The sequence below is a fragment of the Amphiprion ocellaris genome, chromosome 19 (genome assembly GCF_022539595.1).
Source record: "Amphiprion ocellaris isolate individual 3 ecotype Okinawa chromosome 19, ASM2253959v1, whole genome shotgun sequence".
In the NCBI taxonomy this organism is placed as follows: Eukaryota; Metazoa; Chordata; class Actinopteri; family Pomacentridae; genus Amphiprion; species Amphiprion ocellaris.
In genome coordinates, this window is record NC_072784.1 from 9,674,981 (window position 1) to 9,690,426 (window position 15,446).

General features: G+C 40.9%; 1 protein-coding gene across 7 annotated transcripts in view; it reads left to right on the forward strand.

Moving 5' to 3' along the window:
* Positions 1–14,891, forward strand: part of med15 (mediator complex subunit 15) — a 19,861-nt gene extending 4,970 nt beyond the window's left edge. For 3 of the 7 annotated variants that reach the window (XM_035944282.2, XM_055005169.1, XM_055005170.1), the window contains 17 exons: positions 1,949–2,042; positions 2,186–2,237; positions 2,758–2,781; positions 2,935–3,099; positions 3,268–3,548; positions 4,586–4,990; positions 5,623–5,745; positions 7,230–7,346; positions 7,835–7,953; positions 8,031–8,158; positions 9,576–9,710; positions 10,113–10,176; positions 11,218–11,284; positions 11,393–11,550; positions 12,687–12,853; positions 14,166–14,264; positions 14,457–14,891. In XM_035944282.2, coding sequence (XP_035800175.2) covers positions 1,949–2,042; positions 2,186–2,237; positions 2,758–2,781; positions 2,935–3,099; positions 3,268–3,548; positions 4,586–4,990; positions 5,623–5,745; positions 7,230–7,346; positions 7,835–7,953; positions 8,031–8,158; positions 9,576–9,710; positions 10,113–10,176; positions 11,218–11,284; positions 11,393–11,550; positions 12,687–12,853; positions 14,166–14,264; positions 14,457–14,593 — 2,335 coding nt within the window. In that variant the 3' untranslated portion in view covers positions 14,594–14,891. The remainder of the gene's footprint in view (positions 1–1,948; positions 2,043–2,185; positions 2,238–2,757; positions 2,782–2,934; positions 3,100–3,267; positions 3,549–4,585; positions 4,991–5,622; positions 5,746–7,229; positions 7,347–7,834; positions 7,954–8,030; positions 8,159–9,575; positions 9,711–10,112; positions 10,177–11,217; positions 11,285–11,392; positions 11,551–12,686; positions 12,854–14,165; positions 14,265–14,456) is intronic. The other 4 variants (XM_023261708.3, XM_023261714.3, XM_023261722.3 and 1 more) reach the window with 4 other exon arrangements.
* The last annotated feature ends 555 nt before the right edge of the window (positions 14,892–15,446 follow it).

Below are 15,446 nucleotides of genomic sequence, written 5' to 3' on the forward strand. Positions count from 1 at the left end.
TAGCATCGAAATGAAAGTAATAACATGTTATTGTTATAGATGTATAATATCCCCAATATATGCACGTAAACATACACATTTCACATATAAGAGTTTGTTTTAACCTCATTATTTAGCCACATATTTATATTTAATTCGATGGGTATAAGCTGTACTAGATGGTGATTAAATCAAAAGTTCAGCCCAATTTCAGCCCAGTTCTGACACAGTTTCAGGTAACTGGTTTTAGCTTCAGTTGGATGAAAACACCGTTATAATCCATTATTAACTGGTCACACACTCAGCTGTTTGTAGCATCTTCACATGTCATAGATCACAGTTTAGATCTCAACCTGATTGTTGGACCAGTTTCAAAACATTTCAGGGAAATATGAAAACAAAATGTGAGACTCTGCTGCAGGTAAAGTCATTCCCCTTTGTTTCTGTGCTGAGCACCGCATTAGTATGACACAGGTGGTTCTCTAACTGTGTCATGTAATACTTGTTTCCATACATTTTTAATATTAATTTGGATGAGTGAACTTTTCAATAGTCCAGGAGAAGAGATGCTGGTGTAACTGAGGAGGAAGTCCCAGAACACAATTAATACCTCGAAATAATCGATAATCTGAGTAAATCTGATGATATTCAACTACTATGTCCTCCTCCTGACTCAACTGTTTACAACAAGGAAATAATATTAATAATACAAGAATAAAACATGTTTTCATTGATATTTAGTTACCTGATGTCATATTTAGTTTGTTGCAAGTTAAAATACACATTAACCTCACAAGGTTAAATGTCGAGGTCAAGACCCTGCAGGGTTACTCATGATAAACGTTTTAGATTAAAACCCTACAAAAATGACAAAAATAGAACTATACCAACTATGATGAATATTGTGGTAAGACGTTATAGTATTAATAATTATGGGGATCGGATAATTTAAAGTTTAGGTTATGATGCTACCAAAACATACATGAAGCCCAACAAATCCCTGGATCTCTGTTAACAAGTCTTTTATGTCATTTTTTTCCCTGCAAATTTAAAACAGTTCTATATGTAGTTAAGGGAAGCATTAATACACACAATATCTGCTGTGAGACTGAAACACAAATGACATGATTAGACACAGATCTGTTGTTTATTTATTCAAATGTTTTATATGATCACATTTAGCATCAGTTTTTGTTCTGGATATAAATAATATTATTGTATCTCTGTTTATTTAATATCACTTTTACACATATGTACAAACAGACACACTTGTATATCTGATATATGTTGTGCAGTGTTATTCTGTGTATAGAACATATTTGACGTGATTTAATTAAGAGCTGCCACAATTCCGAAAATAATTTTAGGAATGAGAATAATTATCTCACAGGTTCTAGGTTCCCCAGTGGGAGGATTTTCTGCATTTCTTTGCATCAGTAAATTAATAATTTCTGGAGTTTGGGTTCTCGGTTTGTTTAAACTGTGTGAGTGTTATAAAAATGTTCCTTCACCTAATTTACTGTAGGTGTATAAAACCACACTGATAACTACTTATCTATGAATAAATCCATAATTTCAGCGCTGCAGTTAATTGTCACACAACGAAAATCATTTTTACTGCAGAAAACAATGAATATTCACATTTTAAAATCTACAACTGCCTATCTGGAATCTACAGTAGCTTTTCTTTGTATCTACTCTCAGATGTATGTTGCTTCGGATAACAGCGTCTGCTAAATTAAAATTGTAGAATTTCAGTCATTTATATAAAACAAAACAAGACGAGAGCAAAGAAATGAAAGGGATGAAGGTGTTACTGTGTCATCAATTATCTTCAATAAAAACAAACTGAATTTACCGACAAATACTAATGAAAAGACAGAACATATGAAATGTAGATGGAAAAAAATATTTCTGTTCAGTAATTAGACTGTTTTCTTACGAAAATAATGATTTGTGTGTTCCCCAGTGAAGAGGCGATGAGAAAAGCTGGAACTGCAAACACAACACACAAGTCCAGCAACGACATGGAGAACCACGTTTACGTGAAGGCAAAAACCAGAGTGAGTTGTTTGTGTCTCTTTGTGGTTGTTTTGTCTTCTTTACTTACATTACAAATGTGACAAGAAGTTTATTTATTTGTGGAAACTTTGATAATTCCCCACAACATAATAATCTTTCCATGATGATGTTGTCTGTTTTCCAGGAGGAATATTTGTCTCTGGTGGCGAGACTCATCATACACTTCAGAGACATCCGTAAGTCCATCCTCCACTTATTAATATCAGATCAATAACTGAAGCTGATCACATTAGTCGTTTTCAGTCAGTGCAACGTATGAGGAATAGGACCGCATCAGTTAAACGTTTCATTCTGTGAATCTCCAGAGCTGTTCACATCCTACTTTTCATAGTTGCAATCAGTTAGCTCTGGAGGCTAGCTGTTTCCATCAGCTTCCAGTCTTTATGCTAAGCTAAGCTAAGCTAAGCTAACCTGTCCTGACTCCAGAGGCATGAGCCGGAATGAACATCTGATCACAAAGACAGAAATCAGTCAGCCTGTTTTCTTCTGTTCAGATGATCCATTAATCAGGTTAAATGTTCTTTGCACTTTCATCCCGACATGATTTAATGTTGTGGTCAGTTTAGTTTATCACAGCAGAGAAATCGTCAGACCTTCACATTTGACTCTCTGGAATCAGAAGTTTTGACCATTTCGATGGTGAATGTCTGATAGGTGAATGAATTGATTGACTAGTTTTTTGTTTGTCTGTAACAGATAAGAAAGCTCTCGGGGGTCCAGGTATGTGAACTTCGTCCCTCTTCGGTTCTCTTTTCATTTCCTCGCTGTCTTCTGTCCTCTGCTGGACCTGTCACTTCAGACTCATGCCGTTCATGATTTCTGCTGTGCATGTTGGAGCTGCGTAATATTGTCTGTTGTCTACCCCTCTGCTAGATCCCATGAATGCCCTGACTAACCTGACAGGGGTTGGAGGGGGCCCAGGCGCCATCGGCATGGGGCCTCGCCCCGCCGGCGCTCCAGTGGGTGGCATGGGGGCCATGGGGCCGATGCAGATAGGCCAGCATGCCATGGCAGGGGTGTCTGGAAACCCACAAGCCAGTGAGTGTTTCCTCCATGTGTGTGTTCAGTGGATGCTGGCTGCAACTGAACGGCTCATTCTGGCCTCAGCTCTGATTTTCAGTCTCTGCTTCGGCACGTTGTGTGTTTGAGTTCTCCTCAGCCTGGTCTGAGCTGCTGCTCCGTCCTTCACCTGCTTCTCCTCTGCAGTAGGAGGTCCAGGCCAGATGCCCATGCAGCAGATGGTGCAGCAGACGCAGGTGCAGCAGAACACATTGCAGTTCCAGCAGTTCCAGCAGACGCAGGTGCAGCAGCAGCAGAACGCCATGCAGCAGCAGCAGAATGCTGCCATTCAGCAGCAGTTCCAGATGCAGCAGCAGCTGCGGGCGCAGCAGCAGATGCAACAGCAGCAGCACCAGAACCAGCAACTGCAGCAGCAGCAGCACCAGAACCAGCAGCAGGCAGCCCAAAACCAGCAGCAGCACAACCAGGTACACCACAGTGAACACTCCACTGGACATCCTTAGCTGGCTGAAAAGATGTTTAACATTTATGAATTTGATTATCTCAACAACAATTTGCATCATCAGTCCAAACTCTGATCCAACATGTTTGTAGTTACTTTATGAGGAGGCAGAACTCCAGTTTGAGATTCTACAGCATCGTTCTGACCAGTTCACACTTCATTTAAGGATCTAAAAGAATAAAGTAGATCTGAAAGTGGAATTACACCCAGTCAAACTTCAGTAATGAGAAACACATGGATGGGAGACACAACGTCAGACATAATGTCCTGGAAGAAGGACGATGTGGAGATTGGAGATGTTCTTTGTGACCTATTTCATCACAGATATCAGCAGCATCCAGTGAGACTGTTAGATGTAAACTGTCTCTTTGTAGGTGCTTAGGGGTCAACAACCTGGATATTAAGACACAGAAGTATCTAAAATATGGATATCAGCAATATCGCAAACCGGGGAGGGGGTTATTCGGATCTCAAAATGAATATCCGGATACCACTGTCGGGACCGGATATTCGGGTCCAGCCCTAATTTCCACTAACCAACTTTTGAGGCTCTAACTTCAGTAGAATCTGATGTGTGGAAAGTTAGAAAAGACAAGATTCCAGTTTTTTGATATTTAGACTAAATGTTGATGTGGACTTGTTGGTAGGAAACAGAAACTGGTGTTCATAGGGTTCTAGATGTTGGTGTTAGATGTTTACTGCTTCATATTTAATTTAACAACAAATGAGGTCATTTTTGTCTTAATGTTCACATACAGACACTGTGGGAGCTCTATGTCTGGAGACTTTGAAGTCTTCAAATATTTTTTAGGACATTTCATAAATATTTTACAAACAGTCACAGGTTTCAAACATGAAATTCTCCAACTTTTTGTCTAAGTATTTTAGAGGATGTAGTTCTTGGTCCCAAATAACAAACTGTGAACCGAACCTGAAACGTTGGAGCAACATCGCTGTCCTCCTGTTTCTCTGATGATGACTCAGTTTTATCTGTTTCTGCAGATGCATCAGACGAGGATTCAGCAGCAGCAGATGGTGCAGCTGCAGCTGCAGCAGCAACATGCTCAGGCTCAGGCCCAAGCTCAGGCTCAGGCTCAGGCTCAAGCTCAAGCTCAAGCTCAAGCTCAAGCTCAAGCTCAAGCACAAGCCCAGGCTCAGGCTCAGGCTCAGGCTCAGGCTCAAGCCCAGGCCCAAGCCCAGGCCCAGTCCATCCAGCACATGGTGCAGCAGCCGGTCCAGGCTCAGCCTCAGCCGGGTCAGATGCCTCCACACTCCCAACAGCAGCAGCAGCAGCAGCCTGGCATGGTGCCTCAGTCTCTGGCCGGACAGATGACGTCCACTCAGCACGTCCCCATCACCTCTCTGAGTCAGCAGCAGCAGCAGCAGCTCAAGATGCAGGCCTTCCAGGTGAGACGCTCATAGAAGGTCCTGGACTCTGTTTTATTCAGATTCCTTTTGTGTGTTAGACTGATGGACGCTTCGTAGTTAAACACCACCAGACTTCCTTCAAACTTTGTCCGATTTAGACGAGATTTTATTCAGATAAAATCCTCATCTTTTCCTGTCAAGTTCATGCCTTTGAACAGACATCTGTAGTATGAGACTACATTCAAAACATTCCTCAATTTAAACCTTACTTTATTCAGTTAAAACTGTTCATAAATCAAAATCATTTCTTGTGTGGCTGCACAGACATCTATGGTATTAGACTTTATTCAAATTATCCCAATTTCAGACAACTTTATTTTATTTCTTGTGTGGCAGCTTGTGTTTTTGCTGAAACTCTTTTCCTCATGTCATGATTTGAAAAAAAAATCCTACCTTCTTCACATGAAGGAAGATAGATAGAGAGATAGAGAGATAGATAATTTATTAATCCCGAGGGAAATTCAAGATCTAATAAATTCAGTCAATAACAAAACCATGTGCATATCAAACAGGTGGTGAGGGCAGCCTGTCTGTTTCTGCCAAGTGTCTGTGGCATCAGTTTACCGTCTGCCGTCCCTCTGCTTGCATGCTTTGTCCTTTGTGTGTGAAAGCAGGCCCGTGCAGCCTTGCAGCAGCAGCAGGTCCAGCAGGCGCAGCAACAAGCCCAGCAGGCCGCAGCTCAGGCGCAGCTCAACGCTGCCGCTGCAGCCGCCGCCGCTGCCGCACCTGGACAGGTGAGAGTGAAGCCGCCACAGTGCTTCATGCGCAACAAATCGAATCGCACAACACTGAATCCAGCAGCAGAACCATCACTCAGATTTACAGTTAGATTAAAGACGAGTAATCGTACGAGCTTCAACATAAATCAGCTGGACTTCTCTCGTAGATTCTTGAAGACGTTTCAAGAAATGTTCTTAAGAACCTAAAAGAGAAGTCCAGTTGATTTCTACTGAAGCTCCTACGATTACCATGACCAGGATGACTGAAAATCTACGCAACATTTTAAAGACGGGTCTTTCATTCAGGCAACTGTGGACCAAATGTTCATCATGGGACAGATTTTTAATCAATATATGATCTCTGATAGTATCTGAACTAGGACTGAAGGATTTGGAGAAATTGTCTAGTTGAGATTTGATCAGTGATATAAACTTTACACTCTGGGTCAGACCTGCCGAGTAACATATACCTTGAACTGCAGTGTTTCCTATTTGCTCATCATATTGTTTTAAGCTTTGGTTTAAAATTGATTAGGGATGCAAATTTTAAACACTTTTCTGAACCTGTAGTTGCAAGTATGATCAATCAAAAATCAATTAATCTTTGAGAGGTATCAAATACAACTGGAGTTATTATACACACTAAAAGAGCTATTTTAACTGCTGACACATGACACTTACCAGTAAAGACACTTATTTAAGGAATTATTGGAATTTTCTTCCTGAAGGTTTTGCAAATTTTCAAAAATTTGGGGATTTTGTTTGCTGATTTTTTTGATTTTTATTAAGACAAGGAAACAATATTTTTTTGTGCCGATAAATGAGGATAACAGGAGGGTTAATACTGTAGAGACCAGAGGAGGCGTCACTCAGACTACAGTTCATGTTGGTAAGCAGAGAGCATTGTGGGAGTTTAGGTTAATGACCTCCAACCAAAACTCTGGAGTTTACGACCAACTGGGATCAACTAGATCAGAGTTCTTACATCATAGCGACAGATGGAACCAAATTATGTTTCTGTTGACATGAGGACAGAACAAATGTTCACTCTGCTCAGTTAGCATCATCAGTTAATCAGCTATTGATTAATAATGTTGCAGATCATAAAGAATTTTTCTCTAAACTGATATCTTCAGCTTTCTGCCACAGAAGCTGCTTGAACTTCATGACAAAGGATCAGACTGAGGTTCATACTGATACAGATCGCTTAAAAATTCGGCCTCGATATTGATCTTTGAGATCGCATTGGCAAATGATCGATTAATCATGAGCGTTCCTTAAATCGATCAATTTTTTCAGCTCACAGTTTTGGCAGCGGGTTTGAGATGAGATCGGAGTTGCTGTCTTCAAAGTTAGTCTTTACATTCTCAAACAAACATGCAAGTTTTCCTGTGAACATTTTGAAGCTGCTCATCACCTGCTGGTACCGGCACAGCTCAGGTAAAGTCAGCAGCTCACCTGTGCTCACCTGTCCTCTCTGATGTCATCCTCCTATGAAGCTGGTCCGTCCTGGGATGCAGATTCCTCCCCGGCTGCCTCGAGCTCCTCTCAATCCCAACATTCCTGCTCCAAACGCTGCCACCGGCGTTGTCGGAGGACAGACGATGAATCAGCAGGTATTTATCCCGGTCTGACTTCTGACCTCCATCTGTCCACACTGGGCTTCTGTCTGCAGCTTTTAGAGCACCAAACCTCACTGAGAATGTTCCCAGTTTTAGACGTGACTGTATTCAGCTGTTGTGTGGCTGCACAGACGTCTATAGCACCAGGCTGCATTCAGAAAAATCATAATTTTAAACTTGATTTTAATCATTTATTGTGTGGCAGCACAGTCAACTATAGGACCAGACTTCATTCAAAATATTCACAGTTTTACACTTAACTTTATTCAGTACTCTAATCAGTTCCTGTGGATCATATATGGGCTTTTATTAGGTTTGATACTTTTTACAGTGTAGAATGAAACTGGGGATGTAAATAAATATGCACTGTAGAAAATAACAAACCTCTGCTTTGATATTTTGATTTAGTCTTTATTGATCAGACTGATACTCTGATCAGTTTGAGCCTGAAGCCTCCTCTGATTGGTTCGTTCTGTCTCCAGGTGCAGCCGCATTCCATGACGTCATCGCCCTCCCCGATGCAGGTCCAGACACCACAGCCAATGCCGCCTCCTCCCCAGCCGTCGCCACAGCCGCCCACATCTCAGCCCAACTCAGCCAGGTACGGTGGCATCACAGGCTGCACCTTGTTTCCAGCTAATAGACTCGTCCCTTTACCAACCCTGCTCTTCTGTGCAGCTCCGGCCCCACGCCGTCTCCGGGAGGCTTCCAGCCCAGCCCATCCCCTCAGCCCTCGCCCAGCCCGGCCACGTCCAGAACCCCCCAGAACTACGGAGTGCCCTCCCCAGGACCCCTCAACACTCCAGGTAATAGACAGATCCCTCCACCTGCCGTCTCATTCACAGCTGCTTCCTCGTGTTTTAAAGCCGTGGTAACTGATTTGTTTCTGTCTGCAGTCGAGATGAAACGATCATCTAATAAATCTTTCTCTGATCCTTTAATAAGGGATTAACTGTTATCGTAAATTTAAATGCTTTAGAATAAATTAGAATCAGATATTTTATTGATCTCTCATTGAAAATTGGGTCACATTAAAAGAGACACTAATAAAAATATTAGCATCAAGATATGAATGTAAATGTGTTAAAGAGACAAATATACAGATAATTTAATCATCTGTGTTCACTTTATAGAAATATTTAGTTTGCAGAAATATTTATTATAACTGCAAACTAAATGCTTTCAGGTTTTTGGTTGAAAAAACTGAGACATTTATATTTTTTCATTCTTCATTGTATTAATTGGAGCTGCAGCCACTAATTATCAACCGTTAAATGAATCTCAAACTATTCTGACAATAAGCAAATCAGTTTGAGTAATTTTTTAAAATTAAAAAATGGCAAATTCTGTGATTGTAGCTTCTTCAATGTGGTTTCTTTCCTCTGACAGTAAACTGAAGATCTTTGGTCAAAACACGACATTTGAGGAAACTCTGATCCACATTTTTAACATTTTAGAGACAAACAACTGATAACCAACAGTCCTAGCCCTAGTGTTTATTATTATCTGTCATTTTCGGTGTTAAATCATGTAATTTACTGTGTCTTGCTGTTTTGTTTTTCTATTTTACTTCATCAGGACCAGTTGCTCCGTTATCTGAACGTATCTTTAAACAGACGTGTTTCACATTTTCACCTCACGGGTTTCAGATTTCATTCAGCACCAAACAAAAATCACCAGAACCAAAACGAAAAGAGTTGAGAATAAAAATAAATACACAGTTCCCGAACTAGTTTTATTCATTTGGGTTCATTTACTAAAAATAATGGATATTTTCTTTAACAAATGATCAAAAATAACTGGAAAATGCAGAAATTTCTGTCAGATTGTCACAGACTTTACTGTACATAGCTGATCATCACCTGCCCTGTCCTGATCTGTCACCCCTGTCCTCCTTGTCCTCACCTGTCCTTCTGTTCTCAACTGTCCTCATCTGTCCCCTCTTGTCCTCACCTGTCCCCCTGTCTTCCTTGTCCTCACCTATCTCCCTGTCCTCACCTGTCCCCCTCTGTCCTCCTTGTCCTCACCTGTCCTTCCGTTCTCAACTGTCAACTGTCCTCATCTGTCCCCTCTTGTCCTCACCTGTCCCCCTGTCTTCCTTGTCCTCACCTATCTCCCTGTCCTCACCTGTCCCCCTCTGTCCTCCTTGTCCTCAACTGCCCCCCTTGGCCTCTTTGTCCCTACCCGCCCCCCCCATCCTCACCTGTCCTCACCTGTCCACAGGTAACCCCAGCTCGGTGATGAGTCCGGCTGGAGCCACATCTCTGGAGGATCAGCAGTACATGGAGAAACTGAAGCAGCTGTCGAAGTACATCGAGCCGCTGCGACGGATGATCAACAAAATCGACAAAAACGAAGGTCTGTCTCGCCGCTGACGCCGTCTTCCTGTTTGTGTTTCTGGGTTTATTATGGCACAACAACACACCAGAAAACAAACAACAGCTGAAGAAATACGGAGACACTGAAGAATCATTGGAAACATACACAAAGAGAAATTCTGCATCTTGATGTTCATTACCAGATTAAATATCCATGTTATCTAGAACTAAAATCAGAAAAAATAAAATAAATAGTTTATTAAATATAAAACAACTGTCACATCATGTAAACCAATTAGTACTTAAAGGGTTAAAATCCAGAAAATGAACAAACATTTGAAAGTTGTGATTGAGACACTAATATGAATATAAACCATTATTTAATCAGTTAAAGATGTTGTAGATGTTTTATTGTTAATTTAGTTGTTGTTTGTGTTTGCAGACAGAAAGAAGGACCTGAGTAAGATGAAGAGTTTGCTGAACATCCTGACTGATCCAAACACCAGGTAACATTCATCCACCTGTTTCCTCATTCTGCTGCTTTAAATAAACACTAATAATAATAAACAACAGAACCTTCACATTAAATGAGTTTCTGTGCCGCACACACAATCACAGAAACTCTGGAAGCTCAGATTTCCTAAAAAAAAAAAACACAGAAATGAAGGGAGACAACGATAAAATATGTGAAAAATGGGATGAAAATCACAAAAAAGATGTTCTCAAATAAAAATGAAATATCAAAAGACCAAGCAAAAGCCACTGACAACTTCAGATTAATATATAGAATATACAGAGGGTCCTCGGTTTACGACGTCCTCGACCTACGACGTTTCGTCGTTACGTGGAACTAGTTGACGAGTGGAGTGGAAGAATACGTCGCCACGCGGTGCTATAAGACGGTTTTGTTCACATTCTCCAGTTGTACGCCACCTTGGATTGTGCTACATTCACCAACTTTTTGTCCTTCATTATGGCTCCCTAGCGTAAGTCAGACTCTTCTGATGCTTCGAAGAAAGGAAAGCCATCTCCATGTGTGCCGTCTTCGCTGCAACGTAAAAGCTGCAGCTGTCCAACTAGTTAAACTCAAAAGGAATCATGAGTCGAAGCAAACTTCTTTACTTGACTTCTTTACTGTGGCTCTTGATACACGGTTGTGTGGTCAAAATATTTAGTTTAATATTTGCTAACAAGGTTTCATGGTTCAACATAGGACCTTTGTAGGGTGCAACAGTGCATTTTAGTTGAACCGCTACAAACTGATCAATATCGTGATGCACGTAACGGCTTTATTTACATTTTCTCTGGAGTTCTGACTTACGGCAAAAAGCGACTTACTTTAAGCTGTAGGAACGGAACTCCGATAGTAAGTCAAGGACCCCCTGTATATATTTTTTTAATTGCTTTAGTGTTTGCTTTTGGAATTTGACGAATACTTTCATAATTTAGTTGTTCCTTGTTGAGTATAAATAAAGGCTGAATGAATCAGAGGTGTAAATCCAGAGCAGACATTTGGTGGTTTCAGTCTTGGTCCTGTTTTGCTGCAGATGTCCTCTGAAGACGCTGCAGAAATGTGAAATTGCTCTGGAGAAGCTGAAGAACGACATGGCTGTGGTGAGAACGATGTCTGCGTTTTTATTCACCGTTTCCTTTAAATAGTTGCTGTTTTCTTCACTAAAGTGTTGTTGGATTCCTCGGTGACGTTGTGTCCTGTTGCTTTAGCCGACCCCCCCGCCCCCTCCAGTCCTCACCAAGCAGCAGTATCTGTGTCAGCCGCTGCTGGACGCCGTCATGGCCAACATCCGATCTCCGGTCTTCAACCACTCGCTGTACCGGACCTTCGCCCCGGCAATGAGCGCCATCCACGGACCCCCGATCATGTAAGAAACTTATCATCGGACGGTTCAAACCCTAAATCGAACAAAGTTCCTCCTGATTCTTCCTCTACAGTAACTTCATTAACAATCAGAGTTTTGTTTCATACAATGAATATTTCCAGATTTCCAAGACCTTGAAGTTCATAGAGGTGGGTCCAGATTTATCACTTTTTGATGGACTTTTTCCATCATTTCTGAGCTTCAGAATGTCATAAGTACAGCAGATGGACTCATGATGTTTTAGGATGAAAAACACATCTGAGTTCTGGTAAAAACTGACCCCAGATCACCACAAAAAAGGTCACATTATCACACAAAGACACAAGATCACCACATGAACAAGTTAAATCACAAAAAAAAACACACAAAATTATCACAAAGATGAAAAAAATTCCCAGGACAAGATAAAAAATGACCACAAGAAGATAAAGAAATCCCAACAAAAGCATTTATAATCACTAGAGACACAAAATCACCACACAAAGATGTAAAACCACAAGAACACACAAAATCTCAACAAAAAAGGTGAAATTACGACAGTTTGCAAAATCACCACAAAAACATGCACAATGTAAAGACTACATCAAATTTTTGTTCATTTTCTCTTTAACCAACTGTGATCATCAGTATTATGGGATGTATCAGAGTGCAAACAGTAAAACTGCACCAGTTTAATGTCTGACATAGAGTCATAGAAACAATCATTGGTACTCTGGATGTGTTCCTGTTTTCTGATATTTCACCAGAGAAAACTTTAAAAAGTGCATTCTAGGTAAACTTTTTTTGGCTATTTCACTTGTTTGTGTGGCAATCATGTGTCTTTGTGTGGTAATGTCACCTTTTTCGTGACGATCTGGTGTCAGTTTTTGCCAGAACTCAAATGTGCTTTTCATCCTAAAATGTCATGAGTCTATCTGCTGTACTGATGAAGTTCTGAAGCTCAGAAATGATGGAAATAGTCCATCAAAAAGTGATAAATCTGAACCCACCTCTATGTACTTCAAGCTCCTGGAACTCTGGAAATATTCCGAGTATGGCGATAAAACTTTGATTATTAATGAAGTTACTGTAGAGGAAGAACCAGATGGTTCTGAGGAGGTTCTGGTTGATTTTCATGGATGAACCCGTTTCGTCTTCAGGGGTCCGAATGTCTCCGGCAGAAAGAGAAAACACGAAGAGGACGAGCGTCAGACCATCTCCAACATCCTGCAGGGGGAGGTGGCTCGCCTCGACGTCAAGTTCCTGGTCAACCTGGACCCTTCATACTGCAGCAACAACGGCACCGTGCACCTCGTCTGCAAGCTGGGTGAGGATCAATACAGCCGTTCAGTCAATCAGTACATCAGGTCCAGGAGCTGCTGAGGTGTTTAACTCAGCGTCTTAGATCTACATGCATCTGATCAGGAGACACCTTTAATTACCCACTGAATAACATCAAGCGTCAAGAAGGTTTTTCTTTACAAAATGCTAATAAGGAGAAAAACTATTGATTCATCTGAGTTCTGTTCCTCCAATGTCTCAGTTTCTGTACAGTTTACTTCTTTGCTATTTGGCACCCAACACTTAGTTCTGTCAAATGTTTTGGCTGAATTATTAATTTAAAAATATAATTTTTGTATTTTAGAATAGAAAAGAATAAAATAGAAGATTTTAATTGTCAATTTCTTGATTGACAGACAGACGGACAGACATAATGTTACAGCAGCAAAGACAGAAAAAGCTGGACAACAAAAGAGCAGCGCACAGTGGATATAGTGCTCAGATATAAGTAGATACTTTCTCCTTTAAGAGAAGAAATATAAATGTTTCTAGTGTTAAATATAGAAAAATAAAAAATAAGACTATATATCCAGGACATACAGAGGAACCAAAAAGACGTTTCTCTCACACCTTTCAGTGCCATACATTTAAACAAGGATCAAAATACAATATAAATAAAATAAAGTAAAATATATAAAAGTCCACCTATGAACTGGCAGTTGTGCAATATAGGACAGCTCATTGAGGTGATAGTAGTGCAAGTATTGTAACAGCTTGTTGAGATGTACAGTAGTGCCAGTGGTTATGAGTCTTTATGTGCAAGAACAGGTTCAGTATCTCCAGAAATAAAACTAACAGCCATGAAATGTGGTGAGAAAAGACAGAACAGTTTCATCAGATCAGAATGATTAATTATTGGTCCTTGAAAATGGAATCAATTGCAGAATGTTCAACCAGGCTGGTGTTGTGTCTCCATAAAGTTCCTGGAAGTCTATATATATAGATGGATCCATGTTTCTACTAAAATACAGTCTCTGGTCGACATTTCACCAACTTTTGAGGCTCTAACATCAGTAGATTCTGATGTGTGGAAAGTTTGACAAGACAAGGTTCCAGTTTTGACCTATTTAGACTAAATGTGGACTCATTGGTAGGAAACAGAAACTGGTGTTCATAAGGGTCTAGATGCTGGTGTTCAATGTTCAGAGTTACAAACTGCTTCATGTTTATTTAACAATGTATGAGGCTGATTTTGATGTAGAGGAATAAAATCAATCAAAAATTGAACTTATCAAATGTTCAAACACAGAACTATAGAAATGTTGTCATCAGGTTCCCTGTTGTTGGTTCTGTTCCAGATGATAAGAACCTCCCCAGTGTTCCTCCTCTGCAGCTCAGTGTTCCTGCTGATTATCCTGATCAGAGTCCATACTGGGCCGACGATGGAGAACAGTACGGTGAGGTTCTCCTCCTCACAATTAGTCAGCTAATCATTCACATTCCTCATCTTGTCAGTGTCCATCTCCATGGTAACCTCCTGTATGTGTCCATCCCCATGGTAACAACCTCCTCTGTGTGTGTCTGTCTCCATGGTAACCTCCTCCTATGTGTGTCCATCTCCATGGTAACAACCTCCTCTCTGTCTCCAGGTGCAAACTCCTTCCTGCAGTCGGTCCACAGAAACATGACGTCCAAACTGCTGCAGCTACCGGACAAACACTCGGTGACGGAGCTGCTCAACACCTGGGCTCAGAGCGTCCGGCAGGCCTGTCTGTCAGCCGCCTGAGGCCCCACACCTGTCTGTTCTCTGCACTGTGGAGTCTCCTTATCCACTGTAGTCCTGATGCATTCTGGGTAAATCCAGCTCAACCAACAGCTCGGCTCGATGTGAACCTCCTCATTCAGTTTGTAAATAATAATAATAATCAGAACTGCAGTTTGTCCCCACTCATACTCTGCTCCCTGAACGCATCATGACTCGGTTCTTTGTGTTGGACGGAAGGTTCCAGTTTGGTTCTGCAGAACTCGTCCGTCTGATCTGTAAATGTTTCTCTGCTTTCATAAATAAAACGTGCTCAGTTCAACTTTTTAAATCCAGAACTTTATTCCTGTTAAACATTTTCCCTCCAGCAGCGTCTGTTCCTGTTTAACTGGCTGTAAAATGAAAAGAAGCTTCGTTAACATTTTACAGGTTTTTAGACGTTCTAGAGCCACTGCAGCAGAACCAGAACCGAACATAAAGCGGCAAAAATCTGCAGAAGAAAACATGATTTGACATTCGTTGTGTGTTTGATCCAAACAGCAGGGGGAGCTGTTGGAGCTGCAGAAGAAGAAAACATGACACCAACAGAAACCAGCTTCATTTGCAGTGAAATGTTTTCTAGTCCAGATGTTTAACTGGCTGAACTCTGACAAGTTTCTGAATGTTTTTCTCTCCCGTCTCATTTTTCTTCACAGTGGTTCATTTTTCAATCTAAAATCCTGCAGCTTCATGGAAACAGAATGACATGAAGGAGAGAACTCGGATGTCTTCAGAAACAACCTGGAATCATCACGTCCACAGATTTCACCAACACTGGAAAAAATCATTTAACTATTTTAACTTTACAGCCTCGAAAAACTCCGTTGTTTTTTAATGT